General features: G+C 35.7%; 1 protein-coding gene across 1 annotated transcript; it reads left to right on the top strand.

Annotated features, from left to right (window-relative positions):
* Nucleotides 1-3,494: 3,494 nt before the first annotated feature.
* On the top strand, nt 3,495-19,080 carry IIL1 (isopropyl malate isomerase large subunit 1). The gene is made up of 15 exons (XM_039031612.2): nt 3,495-3,874; nt 4,037-4,171; nt 4,266-4,436; nt 6,335-6,487; nt 6,568-6,636; nt 6,715-6,831; nt 7,333-7,407; nt 8,639-8,716; nt 8,845-8,940; nt 9,485-9,534; nt 16,829-16,883; nt 16,991-17,122; nt 17,502-17,549; nt 17,651-17,809; nt 18,664-19,080. Exons 1-15 carry the CDS (start codon nt 3,821-3,823, stop codon nt 18,802-18,804), a joined length of 1,533 nt encoding a protein of 510 aa, XP_038887540.1. The 5' UTR covers nt 3,495-3,820; the 3' UTR covers nt 18,805-19,080.
* Nucleotides 19,081-20,605: the final 1,525 nt, after the last annotated feature.

Below are 20,605 nucleotides of genomic sequence, written 5' to 3'. Positions count from 1 at the left end.
ATGTTTATACCTATATTGCGTAATGTGCACTTAGTCCCAATAGGAAATCTAATAGTTCACCTAGTAGGCCCAGTAGTGGGTCGCTTACTGAGTATATTTATATACTCATCATTTCCTCTTTATGTTTTTTTTTTTCCAGGTAAAAGGTAAAGATAAATTGACGAATGACATGAGGGATCCGTGACCTGGCCATTGGGACGCGATATCCTTCCGTACTTATGTTTCTATTTATTTGACATGTTTTGGTTTAGAAGTCTAACATTTCAAATTCCAGTTATTTCATTTATGAATTTATGAATTTTTTTATTTGTACAATTTGTTTTAAATTAGAGTTAGGGATACCCCGAACGATGTGTTTTTTTTAGGATTTTATTATTTTAGCACTTTATTTAATGAAATAAAAGTTTTGGTATACTTTTATTTATTATTCAAATTTTCCTTTGAAAAATATACTGTCAAGCCTATGCATGCATGTAGTAGCATCTTGAAAAATAGGAAGTTGTGTCGTTACACTTTATGTTATATTTACTCGTCGATATGATTCTATCCGCTGTAATAAATCTCTTATTCACATGGATTGGATCTGCATTGTCCAACAACTTCTTCTGCGTGAACAAGAACAGCGTGTCCATCTTCTGCAAGAAAAACAATAATTATTTCTCTGTTCACACACGAAATTAAGCATTAAATGATGGGTAACTTACATCATCGTCAATAAATGTTTCTGGCGTCAGTAAGCTCATGAACCATGGAAGTTTCCAAACACCCTGAACAGATCTCCGAGTCTCATTGACCTGCCTGGGATCGTCGATATATTTAGATAATTGCTTCTCAAACTTAGTAGGTATTTTAGGCATTGAATCATATGACTTTGCCTTTTTCTTTCTCTAGTTCTCAACGGGTTCAACTCCAATAGGAATATGAAGTTTCCATGGGACTGTCCTTTTCCTGCTGGTCCTTTCCCTATGGACCACATCTAAAAACTGAGACAATGGAATCACTTCGTTGTCATCGTCCAGTGGCTGCAAAATTCATAAATATTTGTCATCAAATAATAGCATAAACTGTAAATAATCAATTATACGAACATCAAAATACCATACCTCATCCTTCAGCTTTATTAGTGTAGATACTGATGGACTAGTCGTATCTTTGTCCCCTAATGATATCTCTATGGGGACACCACCTTCACCATCATGGGTAGAAGGGGGATCCCCAACAGGTGGATCCTCACCGTGAACAACGAACTTAGCAGTTGTGTCCCCCACATCTGGGTCCTCGGTAGGTGGATCATCAACCAGTGGATCCTCAGTAGGTTGATTCTCAGTAGGTGGGTCCCGAAAAAATGTGGACCTTCTCCAACGTCATAATACTATTGTGATTCGACCGATTTATCCTATAAATAATGTAAATGAAATAAGAAAACAAGAATAACTACATAATTGAAGAATATTTTATGTAACATACCTTCATAATCAACATCAACATTTCCTTTTTGGCCTTCAGCTTAGCCATAAAGGATGACTTAATACGATCTAACTTCCCTTCCAAGTGCTGTAAGTGCTTATTGCATTCACATGTCATCCGTGATCCACTAGTTGTGGTCATCACTGGTGGAAGTATTTAGGCCTGAGGGCGTACTACATGTAGCTTACCCACGGTGTTATCTGAATTTGCAACACAGCCACCCGTCGTAGGTCCATCAACTTGTTCTCGACCCACATCCTCAATAGGACCACAAAGAACATTCTCTCGTGGAGGAGGTTGCAGATCTACATACTCATTCGATGTCGAAATATCCAGTATACAATCAAAGTAGGTCTTCTCTTCATCGATCGAAACGAAGTCATTTATACGAGCTTTGATGTAAACAACAACATCAAATTTAGAATGTTGAAAACCATACCATCATATAGAACTCAATGAAATACGACTTACCACTTGAGACTAAAAAACCTGTGTATGAATCACCTTTGCTCCCAATGAATATGTGCAACTTTATCACATGATACACGGTATTGCATAAGCTGAAACCCTATTCGTTACTCGTTTACTAAGGGATGAAACTATCTCGTATGCCCAAACCTACCAATTTAAAAAACAAACACATCTTGTAAGTGCATGATAAAGTCAATGTAGCAATAACAATTAAGGTTAAATAAACCTTGAAAGCGAACGAGAATTTGTATAAGCTGTATGACTCAAGTGACTTATTATTCGCAGGCTTCTTCTTGTACATTGCCACATTCCCTTTGAGTGCACCTTTAAGCTACTCAGGGTTTTTGTGAATATCATGTGGCCCCAGTCATAACTACAAAAATCCTCTCACTCATCAATCAACCCTAACATGGTCTCGTCCATGTGTTACCTCTGTTCCCTTCCCATCATCGCCAACTCGATGAAATAAAAATTAGCCATCTTCACCGCATCTTCATCGCTCTCAAACTGATAATCTGAGAAATCATTGTCCAACCCAGTCCCATACATTTTGGACCTCTCTCCTAAATACAACTTTCTGAGCCTTAGAGTTCTATCTTAATAAATATCAACTTCACGCCTGAGACTTTATCTCAAACTTGTCACAATATCAAACTCATCTCGACCAAAAGAAACCTTCTTCCTTAACATCTTAAAACTAATAATGTCTTCCCCATCCTCTTGTACCTCCCATAAAAGAATATAATGACACAACTACCCATTGAAAACTAACTTCACATCCAAAAAATGGTCAAAAACAGTCTTCCTAAACATATACAAATACCTAGGTGTTAATTTCTTCTTAATACTGAAGACTGTTTTTGCCAAATGAGAACAATAAATTAGATTTTCCGGAAAATGATTACGGATCTTAGTCACCTATGCCACCTGTCACACAGGCCACAAGCCATGTATTCAACTCAACAATCAAGTAGACAAACACAACAACAAAACAATACATATAAATTTGGATTATGGCTTAAATCTCGGTGAAGAACTCGGTGGAAAACTCGTCCAAGATCGTGCCCTAATAATGAAGAACTCAGGCCATTTACATCGGCGTGCCACAAGATTAAGGTCTTGGTCCCATTCTGTATAAAATCTCGGGATGAACTCAGGCTACATTTACCGCGAGATCGTATACAAAATTTCCAAAACTTAAAGGTATTAAACCCAATCTCAGTACACATCCAAACGATCTCGAGCCCACTTCATCGAATCTCGCCCGAGATTCAAACAAATTCAATCGAAGTAGAATGGGAAAATTCTAGAAAATTATCAATAACATACTATATACACAAAAAAGGAACGAATGTTGCAACACACACAATCATCAAGCCAGTTTCATTGTATATGAAAAGGTTAGGATTATTATTTATTGATCTACTTTAGATACATTCAAAAACCCTAGCAAACCTCTAATTAAAAATGAAACAAAATACTTAAAGAAGAAAATACCTCTAAAATAAGTAAGCTTAAGGATGCAAATAACCATGGAAAAGTGATTTTTCACAGAGGGGTTTTCATATATATGAAAGGGTTTTTTAAAAGTAGAGGTATTTTTGTCCTTTTACATGAATAGATAATTTGAATTCATTACAATTCAAATACAATCTCGAGCTCAATCTCGTCCGAAAAGGCCCGAAAGAATCCAATTCCACTTAGATTTTAGAAAGAAGGGTTATTTTGGACAATTTCCCGTATTACTTCCCTACGGGAAATTGTAGTTCACAATTTGCAAAGCGTGGTTAACTGAAGCCGCCTTCTTCATATCCTTCAGTATCATTTCTCCGCCGGTGAGGAGGAATTTTCTCTCCCCTTTTCGAGCTAAAGATTCGCGTCCATGGCTGCTTCCACCGCTGCTGCTTTGACATCGACGGCGTTCTTAAGCAACAAGGTCCGTACACATTGGGATTCAAGTTTTATTCTATTAAAAAAATCTGCAAAATTGGTCATTTTATGTCCTAACATCATTTCTCTCCTTAGAGCTCTTATTTCCTGCAGTTTCTACACTGGTTCAATCCATATCTAAACCGTCCACGTTTTTTTGCGTTTTCAGAAGGATTTGGACGTCGCTGCTTTTTCGTCGTCATTGCCGTTTTCCCAGCGGAGATGCGAGAGAGCTGTATCGAAGAAAATATGTTCGGTCATGACACCACAGCAATCGGAACGGAAGCCCAGCGCCACGGGCTCGGTTGGGTTTTCTTCTGTGTTCATGTTGGCTTTCATCTTGCAATTGTGATTGAAGGCTATGTTATTAATAATTATGCATCATGTATTGATTTCAGGTCAAAACAGCCATGACTATGACAGAGAAGATATTTGCTAAGGCTTCTAAGAAAACTGAGTTGAGCCCAGGTGAAAATGTTTGGGTTGATGTGGATGTTTTAATGACTCACGATGTTTGCGGTCCTGGTTCTATTGGAATTTTTAAAAACGAGTTCGGAGAGAACGCGAAGGTATTTTACTTCCCAAATTTTTATGTTGGAAGTTCACGTTTCTTATTATTTATCTACTCCCAGTCAAGTTTGGTATACTTATGAAGTTATGCTATTAAAAAGGGTAAATACCAATGAAGTATAGTGGTATGCCGGTGTAAGTTTAGGGTAAACAATAATGAAGTTTACCTTAATCAGGTCTGTGTTGAGTGGTGGTGTATTATTTTTCTCTTTTTAGAGCCCTGTGTGAGGTTTGTAAGCTTTTGGAGAGGATGATGCGCAATTTCCCTTAAAATGGGAGGAGGAAGGAAAAGTTAAGGGATCTCATTTGGTTAGGTGGGAGATCATTGAGAGGCCGATTGAGTTCGAGGGGTTGGATATTGGGAATTGAAGGCTTTGTAACAAATCTTTGTTAGCGAAATGGTTGTAGTGGTTCCACATTGAGCCCAATTCCCTTTTGCACAAGATTATTGCTAGTATGCATGGTCTTCTTCCTTTTGAGTGGTTGATGACAGGGGGTAAAGGCACCTACTGGAACGTGTGGAAGGATATTTCCTAGGAGCTCCCGTCTTTTGTTCACCTTGTTCATTGTGTAGTAAGAGAAAGGAATGACAGTTACTACTGGGATGTCCGATGTGTGGAGGATATAGACCCCTTTATTCTTTATTTCCTTGTCTCTACCATTTTTCTTCTCTAAAAAGTTGTCTTTTGTCTGATTTCTTTGTTTGGGATGGGAGCTCTTGTTCGTTCTCTTTTGGGTTTAGTGGTTTTCTCTCCAATATGGAAGGAATGATGTGGCCTTTCTTTTGTCTTTGCTTGAGGGCTACTCTTTCAGGCATGGAGAAGGGATTTGAGGGTTCGGAGTCCTAACCCTTTGGAGGGACTCTCGTGCAAGTTTTGTTTGTCTGACCCTTCTCCCCTATATGAGTTGGTCTATTTGGTGCTTTGGAGGATTAAGATCCGGAGGAAAATGAAGTTTTTTATTTGGCAAGTTTTACATGGGTGCGTTGACACGATGGATCGACTTGTGAGGAAACTTCCCTCCCTTATTGGTCTATTTTGTTGTATTCTTTGTTGGAAGATGGAGAAAGACTTGGATCATATTATTTAGCATTAGGAGTTCACGAGAGCTGTGTGGATTTTTGCTTTTAGATGTATAGGATCTTGCTTGCTTGGCATAGGGTTACTACTTACTACTGATATGATTGAGAAATTCCTCCTCCATATGCCTTTCCGTGAGAAGGGACGCTTCATATGGATGATCGGGGCGTGTGTTGTTGTTTTGGGGGAGTGAAATAACATGTTATTTAGGTGGTCTGAGAGTTCTTTTGAGGTTTGGTCTCTTGTTAGATATCATTTTTCTCTTTGGGCTTCAGTTTGGTAGATTTTTTGTAACTACTCTTGAGGCTCTATTTTGTAAAATTGAAGTCACTTCTTTTAGAGGAATTCCTTCTACTTTTGGTGGGCTTGGTTTTTGTTTGCTCCCTGTATTCTTTTATTTTTATCTCAATAAATTTTTTTGTTTCTAGATAAAAATAATGATAATAATAATAATAATGAAGTTATGCACCAACTCGTTCTAAGCAAATTTGTGATGGCATTGGATTTGCTTGCATAAATCTTGAAGAAGAAAGTGAATTAATTTTATGTTGAGGTGTACATTAATGGGAATAAGGTTTCTCTATGCTTTATAGATATGGTTGGATCAATTAATGTGTTTTGTAATTTGAGTTCATAATTTTAGCAGGATGGACGTTGTTTTTGCATTCATCTTAATAATCCTCGAGTGCATGTGTACTGTCCTTGTTTGAGCTTTTCTACTTTTTTGAGCTTTTATTTCTACTTTTTTGAGCTTTATTTCTACTAGAATTAATGTGCTAATTGAATGTCATTATGACACTACTATTTTCCTATTGAAGGTTTGGGACCGAGAAAAGGTCGTGATTATTCCTGACCACTACATATTTACCAGTGATGCACGTGCTAACCGTAATGTGGACATTCTGAGAGACTTCTCAAAAGAACAGAATATCAAGTACTTTTATGATATTAAGGATCTTAGTGATTTTAGGGTATGAAAATCTAGCCTTACCTATTTCTCCATAACTGTTCTTTCGTGCATCAAATAATTTAACTTCAATAATTTTACCAGGTGAACCCGGATTATAAAGGTGTTTGCCATGTTGCATTAGCTCAAGAAGGTCACTGTAGGCCTGGGGAGGTTATCTTTTTGCCTATGATTCACTATTGTTTTTGCTTTTATGTTAAATATCAATTTTGGGATGGTTGATATCCTCAGGTCCTGCTTGGCACAGACTCTCATACCTGTACAGCTGGTGCATTTGGTCAATTTGCCAGTGGAATAGGAAATACTGATGCAGGATTTGTTCTGGGCACTGGGAAATCACTTCTCAAGGTCTGCCAAAATTCTAATCTATCGTTGTGCTTCTAGCATTGATGTTATAGGACCACCCTAGTTGTGTGCGCATATTGTGCGTGCTTAGTTATATTGGTGCTTATCTGAGTAGATTACATAATGTTGTCTGGTTGTTCTGGAAATTTAAATTTGATTATTGAAAACTGTAAAACATGTAATTTCAATTGAGAATGAGACATTGTTTAGGAGGTATTCTACTTATCTATCAAAGAGCATAATTCACATTCAATGGCACACTTGCTGCTTGGGTCCGAAGTATTAAGAAATCAATCAATTCTAGGTACACTTTTTGGAACATAAAACTTATGTCGCTGTTAAGTATTTGTGACCGATGTGTTTTTTACATCCTGTGATCCTTCACATACCATTCCCACATAGTTGTATGATATTCTTTGAAGACTTGCAATTCGTATTTGAAGGATTGTATATGTCCCGACAATGCATAATATTTGTTATCTGTTTTCTGTCTTCAAATTGCAGGTTCCCCCAACTCTGAGGTTTGTCATGGATGGAGAAATGCCTGATTATTTACTTGCGAAAGACTTAATTTTGCAAGTAAGTCAAACCATAATAAGATATTTATGTTTCTTTGAATGGTCATGTGCCACTATTTTGTAAGATATTTGGGTTTCTTTAAACAGTTTTTTTCCTATTAGTACAATCGGGAGTAATCATCTTGGCAGGAACATATTTAAAACAAGCCTGCACTTTTAGATCATCGGTTTACAATTTATCATCCAAGCTTGGTTAATTTCTTTTTGGTTTTTGAATGGTATAAAAATCAGTATCATTATGGATAAAGAAATGTAGATGCCTATTATAATAAAGGTAAAAAGTTGTGAAGAATTCTAAAACTTCTTTTTCCTTGTCTATAAATCAAAATCATAAATAAAATTTTTTTTTGGAAACAAAAAACTTCTCATTATGTAGTGAAAATGATTAAATGTTCAGGAGCTACAAACTATCGTAAGGAGAGGAAGACATAATGAATAATGTTCAGGAGCTACAATCATAATGGCCGTTAATTTTGTTAGCCCTCTTGTTTTGTTTCATTTTTCTTGATTTCTTATGTCTTTTTTTATGGCATTTTTATCACATTTCAAGTGCACTTGATGGTTTAAATTTTTTTTTTTAAGGAAAAAACAAGGAGGCTGATAATGACTGTTCATGTGAGAATCAACGATAGTTGAGGACAAAAACGTAGTGTAGTACTAGGACCAAACAGACATTTACTCGAACTATAACTATGAACTATTGTGAAGGGTTAACTTATATGTGGTGACTATATGTACAAATGTTAATCATAATTTTAGCTCCACTGCATGAGATATCAAGTAAAATGAACGTATTATGCTATTATATTGCATTTTGAAATGCTACTGTTAAAATTTATATGGAGTTAGAACAGAAAAGTTTTCATCAACCACATCCATAGTGTGAAAATAATTTAATGTTAAGTTTTTTTTTTTATAAGAGCCATTTTCATTATTTATGATTAGATTGAAAATGAGATGACACTTCAAATTAAGTTTGAATCTTTCATGATGTTAATGGAGATAAGATTATTTAGCAATTCATGTAAATACTTCCTGGCATTTATGTAGAGCATCACATTCAGGAACATAAATTTTTCCTCTCCAGTTCCAGTATTTGGAATTAGATATACGTTTCTAAAGTCTTCAAACTGTCACTTATGCATTCTTTTTGCTTATGTTATATATTATCTTATAGCTTTCTTTCTTTTCATGTCGCACGGTTAATTATGCCTACTATTTGCACCTTACAGATTATTGGTGAAATATCAGTATCTGGTGCAACATATAAAGCCATGGAATTTCTCGGCACAACTATTGAAAGTTTAACTGTGAGTACTCTACAGATATCTTGGATGTTACTTGACAATAATTATACGTATATGAATATATTTTATTTAAGGATTTGGTGACTGGATGTTGATAAAAAGTTGATTGCTTGAGTCCTTTCTACTGATAGATGGAAGAAAGAATGACATTGTGCAACATGGTTGTTGAAGCTGGAGGAAAGAATGGAGTTATACCTCCTGATAGTACTACGTTCAAGTACCTTGAGGTTAGTCCAGAGGGGGCATTAAAGTTTATTGAAATAATTTAAAGTCTTTATTAGCATGTCTGCAACATTCAAGTGTCTTGTGGTGAGTGCAAAAGGGGCATTGAAGTTATTAGAACAGTTCTCTGTTTAGCATGTTTGCATGTCTGCTTGCAAGGAACAGCGAAGTGATACATTGAAAGCATATACTAGGCCAACATTACTCAGATGTTTTCTTATTGCAACAGATGCATAGGGCATGGTTGCATGTATTTATCATTTAGTTATCGAGATGAATGATGAATGTATGACCAGGATGCATGCCATATACATTTATATTGAAGTAATTTTAAGTCTCTGTATTTTATTTAAACAATTCTGTCTCTCTTTTTAGCATGTTTGCCCCTCTGCTGGAAGGAAGGCACAAGGTTAAAATGATACATCAAAGCGTTATCAATTTTGATAGGATGTTCTTATCAAATGTTTTAATTTTTTTTTTTTTTGGTAAAAAAAATGTGGATTATCTATTGGAGCTTGTTGGGATTATTCTATCGTGTGTTTTGGACAGGATAAGACATCCAAAGCCTATGAACCAGTTTACAGTGATGAGAATGCAAGGTACTTCATTTTTCTATTGTGTGAATTCTAAGTGATGTAGGGATATTAAAGGTATTTTGGGCATTTCTTGTAAAAAAAAGGGTATTTTGGGTATTTCTTGTAAAATGACAGATTGTATTCTTTTTTTAAATTCAGTTTTAATTTTAGAATATGTGTGACAAAACCCTTCTCCTTTGGGTCTATTTAAAGGAGATTAGGTTAGTTAGTTAATTAGGTGTGTACAAGCTCTTTCCCTTTGGGTCTGTTTAAAGGGAACTTATCACTCATTTTAAACATTAATAAAATTTCAGCTCCAAGATTCTTCCAAAATTTCTCTAAGACTCTTTAGTCTTCACCATATTGTTGGTATCAGAGCGACCTCGAGAAGGGACCTCATGGCGGGTAATGGCTCCGACAAGCTTCCCGTTCTTCCCACTCTTCCACCTACTGATGCAGAAGCATCTTTCTCATCCTCTCCACAAACAGTAAATCACAGATTAGGCAATTTGGAAGCTTCGGTCAGTGGCTTTGACAATATGATGGCAATGCAAGCATTCATAGGCGGGCTGCAAAAATCCATTGATCAAATGGCACTTAATAACGGAAGTATGACCAATAGGCAACCAAGAAGCTGTCTGACTTAACCCAGAAATTCGGAATAACCAGAAATAGTTTCAAAATCACCAGCAAGAACTTCTAAGAAACCAAGAAACTACTCAACATTTTCTTCCAAGAGACCAAGAACACCCAAGAAGAAATTTTAGAGGCTGCGATAGAGATGTGCCGCAGCTTCCACACCCCCCTCAACCCCAACATATCTCAATTTATCCACCCAATAAGCCCATACTACCACATTTGATAGGTTTTGGATTCCGATTCATCTGAAGAGGAAGACTATGATAGTCCTCGCCAAATTACCATGCAAGAATGCTGCACCCACATTCATTGATAACCCCTTATACCAAAGATAATTTCCTCAAGATCAAGTGCAAGGATATGGGAATCAAGATTACTATCAACATTGGCAAGAAACAACCCCATTGGCGGCAAGAAACAAATTTTAAAAATGAAGATCGACATCTCCACATATAATGGAAGGATGAACATCAAAATCTTTTTAGATTGAGTGAAAAGCGTGGAGAATTTCTTTGACTACATGGGGACTCCATAACACAAGGAGGTAACACTTTGTGTCCTTGAAACTTAAGAGTGGTGCATCGGCTTGGTCACGAAGTCCAAGGAAACTGACATATGTACGGCAAAAGACCTATCACTAGTTGCCCAAAAATGTTAAAATTGATGAAGAAACGGTTCTTGCCGACTAATCATGAAAGATTCCTTTACAACCAATTTCACCATTGCAAGCAAGAAACTCGTACAATTGAAGATTATACGTAAGAATTTCATCGCCCAAGTGCTAGGAACAATTTGGCCGAAAGGGATAGCCAACAAGTAGCTTGGTTCATTGATGGCTTGAGACAAGACATCAAGGATAAATTACATTTACAGCTCCCATCTTCTTTGGACAAGAAGGTGTCCAAGCGCATCCTCAAAAAATTGCAGCCATCAAAGAATGGCCAATCCCTACATCGGTCAAAGAGGTGCAATCTTTCCTTGGTTTAGCATCATTTTACCGCAAATTTATTAAGAAAAATTAGCTTCATTGCTGCGCCCCTTAATTCACTGTCTAAAGAAAGGTAAATTTGCATGGTCTAAAGAGACTTTGGATAGTTTTAATGCTTTAATCACAAGCTAGCCAACCCACTGGTTTTAGCCCTCCCAGATTTTACTAAAATATTTGAAGTAGCTGTGGATGCGAGTTCTATTGGCATAGGGGCTGTCCTCTCACAAGAATTCCATCTTTAGAGTTTTTTTAGTGAAAAGTTCAGCGAGGCTAGATAAAAGTGGTCCACCTATGAACAGGAACTTTATGCATTGGTAAGAGCCCTCCATCAATGGAAACATTATCTTATAGGCAAGGAATTTGTTTTAATAACCGATCATTATTTCTTGAAATTCCTTCATTCTCAAAAAAGCATAAACTGAATGCATGCTAGATGATTTTCTTTTATACAAAAATTCGATTTTATCATCATGCATCCCTTTGGAATCACTAACAAAGTGGCTGATGCCTTGGAGGAGAAAATCATCCCTCCTTACCATGCTTCAAAGTAAAATTATTGTCTTTGACCACCTACCAAATTGTTATGAGAATGACCTTGATTTCCATGATATTTTGCACAAATGTTTCTCCAATTCTTGTCCTAAGGACTACCACCTTTTGGATGGTTTTTTATTTTGTGGTAATAGGTTATGCATCCCACAAGGATCTCTACGAGAGGCTATCATCATGGAAGCTCATTCAGGTGGCCTAGTAGCTCATTTGTGACAAAATCTATGAAACCCTTGTCACACGTTTTTTCTGGCCTTAGCTTTGAAAAGATGTAAACAATTTAGTAAAAAATCTTTACTTGCCAAACCTCTAAAGGTCACACTCAAAACACCGGTTTGTATACTCTTCCAATCCCTACTAATATTTGGGAGGACTCATCGATGGATTTATATTAGGGTTGCCCAAGACACAAAGGGGGTTTGATTCTATATTTGTTGTTGAGATAGGTTTAACAAAATGACTCATTTTGTACCTTGTAAGAAAACATATGATGCTTTGAACATTGCTAATCTTTTCTTTCGAGATATTGTCAGGCTACATGGAATTTCAAAGACAATCGTGTTTAATAGAGATATCAAGTTTGAGTTTTTCTTTTGGAAAAGTTTGTGGAAACGTTTTGGGACTAACCTCATATTTAGCTCTTCAAGCCACCCACAAACGGATGGTCAAACAGAAGTTGCAAACTGAACATTGGGTAATATGCTTCGATGTCTAAGTGGAAATCAACCAAAACAGTGGCACGCTAACCTGGCACAAGCGGAGTTTGCTTACAACAATATGCATAATAGATCAACTGGGAAGTGTCCATTTGAGATTGTATATACTAGACCCCCTCGTTTGACTTTTGATCTCACAACTCTTCCTTCTAATGTAGATATTAGTGAAGAAGTTGAACGTATTCAAGAGCTACACTTGGAAGTCATTGACCACTTAGAGAAAACAACCTCTACATACAAAGCTCAAGCGGATATTCATAAAAGGCATGTTTCATTCAAGCCAGGAGATCTTGTAATGATATATCTTTGAAAGGACCGCTTGCCAAAAGGAGCCTACAACAAACTTAATGACAAAAAGTTTGGACCATTTGCTATCCTTGAGAAATTCAATGATAATGCTTACAAGATCGACCTTCCAACTTCATTCAACATAAGCAATACTTTCAATGTTGCAGACATCTTCCCTTATCAAGCCCCGGATGAGTTCAAGCTTTCAACTTAAATCTCTAGGACGAGTTCAGTTCTAAGGGGCCGAGTTGATGCAGGGATATTAGAGGTATTTTGGGCCTTTCTTGTAAAAAGGGTATTTTGGGTATTTCTTGTAAAATGACAGATTGTATTCTCTTTTAAAATTCAGTTTTAATTTTAGAATAGGTGTGGAAAAACCCTTCTCCTTTGGGTCTATTTAAAGGAGGTTAGGTTAGTTAGTTAATTAGGTGTACAAGTCCGTTCCCTTTGAGCCTATTTAAAGGGAACTTATTGCTCATTTTAAATCGTTAATAAAACTTCAGCTCTAAGATTCTTCCAAGATTTCTCCAAGACTCTTTAGTCTTCACCACTAAGGATGTCCAATTAACGCATACCTTGACATTATTCACATGCATTTATATTGATCGTCTGAAACTTTATGGCTTATGATAATCGAAATGATACTAAAATCTGTTTGGTAATAAATAACCACCAAAGATTGGCTCTTTAAAGGGACAAGCTGTAATCTAAATGCAAGTCATGAGTTTATCAAAACAGCCAGCTATTTAGGTGTTGAATGCTGAATGACTTTCTCAGCAGATTTTGGAGTATCCTAATTCTTTTAGATAAGGAACTCAATCTTGCAGAAGCTTTGAAGGGGTACTTTTTATCCCACAGTGAAAGTGAAAGGGGAGGCTGTGAACAGCTTGCAAATGAAGAATGAAAGATGAAGAAGAATGTTGGATTATTAATGGGGCTCCAATTTTTAGAGAAATGGAGGGTTTGGGGGAAGAAATAGAGATTCTATACTTGTTGTCATGGGAGATGGTGCTTGGGAGGTGACTTAATGTTACCATCCTTTTGAAATTGCAAATGTGGTAGAGGAACTAAAAGCATGAAGGATTTTGGTATTATTCTAGAAGTATTTAAAGTAAGAAGAAATGATTGCTTGATAGGTTCTCACACTTTAAAATTATGGTTGGACATGCTCAAAGAGTTGAGAGTGTCCAAGAAGCTAAGTTGATTTCAATATAAGCATCCTCAATTTTGGAGAAGGGGATCTATTTTGGGTGGGTCCATGCTCTTCGTTTGGAAAACACTTGGCTTCAGGACTTAGGAACTTCAGAAGCGGGTTCAATGTTGGTACGATGATTTTTCTTTAGGAAGGAGATCAGACTTTTACAGAAGAGTAAATTTATTTGGTTCAAGGCTTTGAGGATCCGACATCTTTATAAGATAAATGAGTTACTCCTCTTATTGCCAAGTGGTTTTGAGATGGAATCCCATGTTTTTATAACATGGTGTCAAAGCTCAAATGGGCATTTGGTAAAAAAAACAAAAGATATGATCTAAGAATGGTGAGCCCAAAGAGGCATGATCTTGAGAGACATATTGAGGATCTCACATTGGAAAGATGAGGAGACCTCACATTTTGTATAAAATAGATGAGTTACTCCTCTCATTGTCAATTGGTTTTGATATGAAACCTCATGTTTCTCTAATAAAAGATAGGATGGCTGTTTAGTATTTTTCCAAAGATTGCGAGAATCTAGATGGTGATAAGTATTCATTGCAGAGTTAGTTTTAGAGGCTGGAGTCAGTGTTGTAGAAGACAAAGGCTTGTGAGGAAACCTTAAAGTTCTTCAGTGATTTTATTTGCCAGAGACAATGATGGTAGTTCTATTCTGAAAGGTATAAGTTTGGCTGCCCTTTCAGTTGTGAGAAAGGAGATCACTTCAGCTAGCTATTCTCTAGTGGTCCAATCCCTTGAGGGTTTTTCCTTTTATTTATTTATTTTTTTTAAATTGTTATTAATAGAAACAACTATAAGGGCATAAAAGAAAACAAGCCCACAAAATCCCTTAGAGAAAGGGATTCCAACCAAGTAAAATGTTATCTAGGGTTTATATAAAAAAAAAGTAAAATGTTATATAGGGAATAATTACAAAAAAAAAAAATCGTGACCAAAGCCTAAAGAGAGGTATGAAATCTCATCAAAGATCACACATTACTAGGGTCCCTCTCCACCTCACGAAACATTATGTTGTTTCTCTCCCCCCAAAGATCCCACAAAATAGCACACACCCCGGCATCCCAAAGAAAGCGGTCTTTCTCTTTGAAAGGCAGATGGAGGAGGTACTCCCCAATCATCAAACCATCATCCCTCTGACTAGCGAGCACAAAACCAAACTCCTGAAAGAAGTCATTCGACACCGGTCTTGCAATCCCCTGAGTTGGATTACACTTCTTAATTCCTTTTTACGTTGAGTTATGCTATTTTTCTGATTATAGACCTATTAGTCTCATTCTTTGTGCTTATAAAATTATTGTCCGTGTTTTATCAAATCGCTTGAAAAAGCGTCTTCCTTCTACCATTTCGCCCAATCAGCTTGCTTTTGTGGCTAACAGACACATTCTTGATGCTTCCCTGATGGCGAATGAGCCCATTGATGATTGGACTTCTCGGAATAAACAAGGGGTTGTCTTAAAATTGGATCTTGAGAAAGCCTTTGACAAGGTTGATTGGGACTTCCTTGATAATATACTCCAGGTAACAGTTTTGGTTGCCTCTAGCGCAATTGGATCAGAGGATGCATTACTAGTGCGAATTACTTGATCATCATTAATGGCCACGCTCGTGGCAAGATTATTCCCTCACGAGGCATAAGGCAGGGAGATCCTTTCTCTCCTTTCTTATTTATCTTAGTAGTTGATTATCTGAGTCGTCTTATTGACCATAGCTCATCATCGGGTCATATTAGTGCTCATCCTATTGGTCATTCAGATTTTATTTTGACTCATTTACAGTTTGTTGATGACACTTTGTTGTTCTCTACTGCTAAGAGAACTGCCACACAGAACTTGTTTGATATTGTCCATATTTTTTAGTGTGCTTCAGGCCTTAAAATCAATCTTGCTAAGAGTGAGCTTCTTGGGATTCATGTCTCTGACTCTGAATTTGATGGGTGGTTGCGTTCTTTTGGCTGCAAAAGGGGTTTTTGGCCAGCTTCTTATTTAGGGCTTCCTCTGGGTGGTAGTTCTAAATCTGGTTTGTTTTGGCAGCCTGTGATTGAGAGGTTTCAACATAAACTCCATAGTTGGAAGTATTCATATATTTCAAAAGGGGGTTTATCACACGCTCATACAAGCTACTCTTTCTAGCCTTCCTGCGTATTATTTGTCTTTGTTTAAGGCTCCTTCCTCTATTATTAACTGCCTGGATAGATTAGTTCGGGATTTCTTTTGGGAGGGCTCTTGTGTTAATGGTGGTGTTCATAATGTGAATTGGATGGTTTCTCAGCGTCCAAAATTATTGGGTGGTCTTGGCATTGGTAATTTTAAACATCGAAATTTGGCTCTTCTTACAAAATGGACTTGGCGGTTTTTAACTGAACATGATGCTTTATGGAGGAAGCTTATTGTTGCCAAGTATTATTCTACTGCTTGTGTTTGGCCCTCCCTGTCACTGGTGCTTCTTCTAAATCACCATAGAGGTATATTTGTCTGTCTACTGAGTTGATTGCTAATCGGGTTAGTCGCCGTATTGGGGATGGTTCATCTACGTCCTTCTGGAATGATTCATGGCTTGGTTGTGGAGTCCTTTCCACCACTTATCCACGGCTTTTTCGTCTTGTTCAACATCCTGAGGTTACAGTTACTGATGTTTGGAATTCATCTATGACTGCATGGAATTTGGACTTGTGTCATAATCTTACTGAGTGGGCCTCATTGTCCCTTCATCTAACACCTATCCGATTGCATGCTGCCCTTAGTACTTGGTTGTGGCCTCTTGATCCATCTTTGGGCTTTACTGTTAAGTCTCTTATGGCTGATCTGGAGGGTGATCTGAATTCAGGAATCAGTTCTTAATTTCTTTCCTTGTTTTCTTACCTCCTCAATCAATATTTGTTTGCTATTGAGGTTCATTGTTACTGATTAGTTATTGTGTTGTATTCAGGTTTCTTTCAGAATACAGATTTGATGTGTCAAAACTGGAGCCTGTGGTAGCTAAGGTTGCGGTTCTAGATAGTCCTGATTTATATAGTTTCTGCCCAGGTTTACCTGTTTCGTTTTCCTAAACTTTTTCCTTTTATTTTTTTTTTAATTTGAAAAACTGCAGCCTCATTCTCCAGATAACCGTGCTTTAGCGAGGGAATGTAAAGATGTGAAAATTGATAGAGTATATGTTGGATCTTGTACTGGGGGAAAGACGGAGGATTTTCTGGCCCTGGCTAAAGTTTTTCTTGCTGCAGTAATTACCTCAACTCTTTTACTTGTGAATGATTTCACATACTCATGCTTATCATTGCCTTCAATGATGTCGTAATGTATTTTCTTTATAAAAATTTATATTTGCTTTTGTTCTTTTTAAGTGGTGACTCCAACTAGTTTCTTTTTAAAAAATGTCACGTTTGTTCTGTTGCAATTGTTAGCTTAAATGACAACTGATTTTTTCCCTCCCTTACATTACTATTAGCTTATTATTCTATGTCTTACCGCACGGTTTATATATTGAAAATTTAGGGATGTTCCTGAGTTTTCCCGTTGCCATGACCCTTATTTTGTATTAATATTTGAGCATCTGGATATATTTTGGGAGGCTCATATTACACTGTAAATCTTATTTTCAGGGAAAGAAGGTTAAAGTTCCTACATTTATTGTCCCTGCCACTCAAAAGGTCTAGAACTGTGCACAAAGCTATGTTGAAATGCAATTTCTCAAAATTGTAGTCATCTATATATGGAGTTCATGATTTTTTTTGGTGGTAAAAATGAACAGGTTTGGATGGATTTATATAGTATCCCAATACCTGGAGCTGGTGGTAAAACTTGCTCTCAGATATTTGAGGAAGCTGGGTGTGATACACCAGCAAGTCCTGGTTGTGCTGCTTGTTTAGGTGGCCCTAGAGATACTTATGCACGGATGAATGAACCACAGGTAAGTCGTAATTTTCCTGTAGTTCAGTTTTAGAGAAATATACTTCACTAAAATATATGAAATTATATGAAATTAAGTCAATTAACAATATTTGATATCAATATATACACATAATTTATTAAAAATAAAGTTTCCCCACTATTTGTGCCCTAATTTTTTAGAAATTGGTGTGCTGTCATGTCCGTGTAATTTCCAACTACCAAAAGATCTTAGATTTAGATCCGGAGAGATGTTCGAGAGACGATCGAGGAGTTTCTTCTCCATCCGCCTTTCAAATAGAAAGGTTGGTTTTTATGGTTAGCTGGGGTGTGGCATTTTGTGAGATATTTGGGGCAGTTTCAGAAATTTGGAAATTTCCCAGTCGAAAAGATGAGTTCATAATTTTTTAGGATTTGGGGATGCTTGTTCGGTGCTAAGTAGGTGTTGTTGATCAATTCCATAATGAGTACTGTTTTACCCACTCTAGCGGAATAACATAGTGTTTAGAGGTGTGGAGAGGGATCTTGGTGATGTTTGGTCCTTAGTAAAGTTCCATATTTCTCTTTGGGATTTGGTCTCGAAGACTTATTGTTATTATCCTCTAGCTAGTATCTTAGTTGGAAACCGGGTTTTGGAGGCTTGTTTATTTATTTGTTTATTTGCCTTTTTAATTCTTTACTTTTTTTTTCTCAATGAATGCAATTGTTTCCATCATTTGAAAAAAAAACGGTGAAGAGATATTCTGGGATCTAAACTGAACTTTATAATGATAATATTGCAACAATCATCTTAGAGAATTAGTTGAAATTGGATTATCTTCTGACATGAACAATGTGAAATAACTTGGGGGGAGGGCTGTTCATTTGCATTTGCAGGTCTGTGTTTCAACAACGAACAGGAACTTCCCTGGTAGAATGGGACACAAGGAGGGACAAATTTACCTTGCTTCTCCGTACACGGCTGCGGCCTCAGCTTTGACCGGATACGTCACTGACCCAAGAGAGTTCTTGCAGTAGATCTACCGAATTGGAGATTACTATAATGTATGTTTTCTGTATTATTTATATTGAAATAAGGCCTTGTCATGTCTTTGTATGATTGTATCTTCTTAGAGCTTTGATTAGAAGGAAATGATCATATCTCTCATTTCAAGTTTCATGAGATTTTTGGTGAATTTTGGTCTATTTGGATTTGGAAGGAATGGAGTGTCTAAATTAATTATTATAATTAATGCTCCTCATATGTATAATTATATATGTTATTGCTATGAAGGGAAAAAGGAATTGAAGTGTGATCTTTTATAATTTCTATGAAAAAGAGAGAATTATAGGATGAGTTAGGAATTCAAAACTTTTGACTTTTAGAGCTATATATATATTTATTATTATTATCGGTTAAAATTTATTTTTAGTCCATAAACTTTGCTAGAATAACAATTTAGTTATTGAATTTTGGTTTGCAATAATTTAGTCCATGTCTCTAAATTTTATTATGTAACAATTTAATTCTTGTATTTTTAAATTTATAATGATATAGTCCTTATCGTAGAAGTTAGAATTAAAATCTAATGAGATTTTTTGTATATATAAATTAATGAGCTATTTAAAGATCAATATTTTTATGGAACATAAAGTCTACATTTAAAATAATAAAAATTAACATTTAATTTTGATGAATTGTTTTTACATTAGGAATTAAATTGTTAAAAATTTGGAAGTACAATGACTAAATTGTTACATGCTAAAGTTTAGGATTAAAGTGTTGCAAAGTTGGAACTGAAGAGACTAAATCGTTATAAATCAGATGTTGTGGTATAATTGTTCCATTGCGGACATGGAACAAATCAATTCCTCTCTACTTTTGATATGAGAATGAATTATTTATATCGATTTTCCCTTTTCCTTTTCTAAAAAAAATTGCGACAAGCCAAAGTTCACGATGAAATTACTTTTGTGGAACTTATGAGACCAAAGTATTTTTTAGCTTTTATTTATTTTATTTTTTAAGGAAAATTTATTTCTAATCTTAATTATGAAATATTTGTTGTTAGTTTTTAATTTAAGTGAAGACTATAATATCAAATTTTCTTTGAAATGTCAATATTTTCATATTTTTATGGATTCGATATTGATATGAAGGGTGAATCGATATTTTCATTATATCTTAGAAAAATTCATGAAACTTAATAATTAAGTAACAAAATATGTAAATATAATATAAATAATAAATATGTTAGTTTGTTTAAAAACCATCAAAATTTTCGTAAAATTAAGGTATCGGTATTTCTGTGGGTCATTTTTATGAAAAATATTTTTTAACAATTGGATTGATTTTTACATTCTTGTTTCTATACATTTGAATAAAGACAATTTACTCTCTCTCTCTTTTTTGCCAAAGGCCCAAAGCGATATTGATAATTCGTCCATGATATCGTTTTCATGTTTCAAAATTAACTTGTTACAAACTTTATTAATAATTATTTAGATTTTGTTTGGTATTAATTTCTTTTTTTGTTTTAGTTTTTAAAAATTAAGTATATTCTCTCTATTTTTTCAATTATTTGCATCTTTCTTAAGTATAATGACTGAATTTTTAACCAAATTTAAAAAACAAAAGTAACTTTTTATAAACTATTTATTTTTTTAAATTCTGGCTTGGTTTTTAAAACCATTAGTAAAATGTAGATATAAAAGGAAGATATTTGGAGGAAAAAGTGGTGTCTATGGCATAATTTTAAAAAATAAAAACGAAAAACAAGATGATTACAAAACGGGACCTTAATATTTGTTTAAAAAATTTAGCTTAAAACTATTTTCA

The sequence above is a fragment of the Benincasa hispida genome, chromosome 5 (genome assembly GCF_027475165.1).
Source record: "Benincasa hispida cultivar pf3 chromosome 5, pf3_genome.v1.1, whole genome shotgun sequence".
NCBI lineage: Eukaryota > Viridiplantae > Streptophyta > Magnoliopsida > Cucurbitales > Cucurbitaceae > Benincasa > Benincasa hispida.
Note: the sequence above shows the minus strand (reverse complement) of the source record. Positions and strands in the feature narration are given on the sequence as shown.

Coding starts and splice junctions, on each gene's coding strand:
- IIL1 (XM_039031612.2), top strand. CDS start 3,821: ATGGCTGCTTCCACCGCTGCTGCTTTGACATCGACGGCGTTCTTAAGC. Junction 4,437..6,334: donor AGTTCGGAGAGAACGCGAAG/GTATTTTACTTC, acceptor TTCCTATTGAAG/GTTTGGGACCGAGAAAAGGT. Junction 17,810..18,663: donor CACGGATGAATGAACCACAG/GTAAGTCGTAAT, acceptor TTGCATTTGCAG/GTCTGTGTTTCAACAACGAA.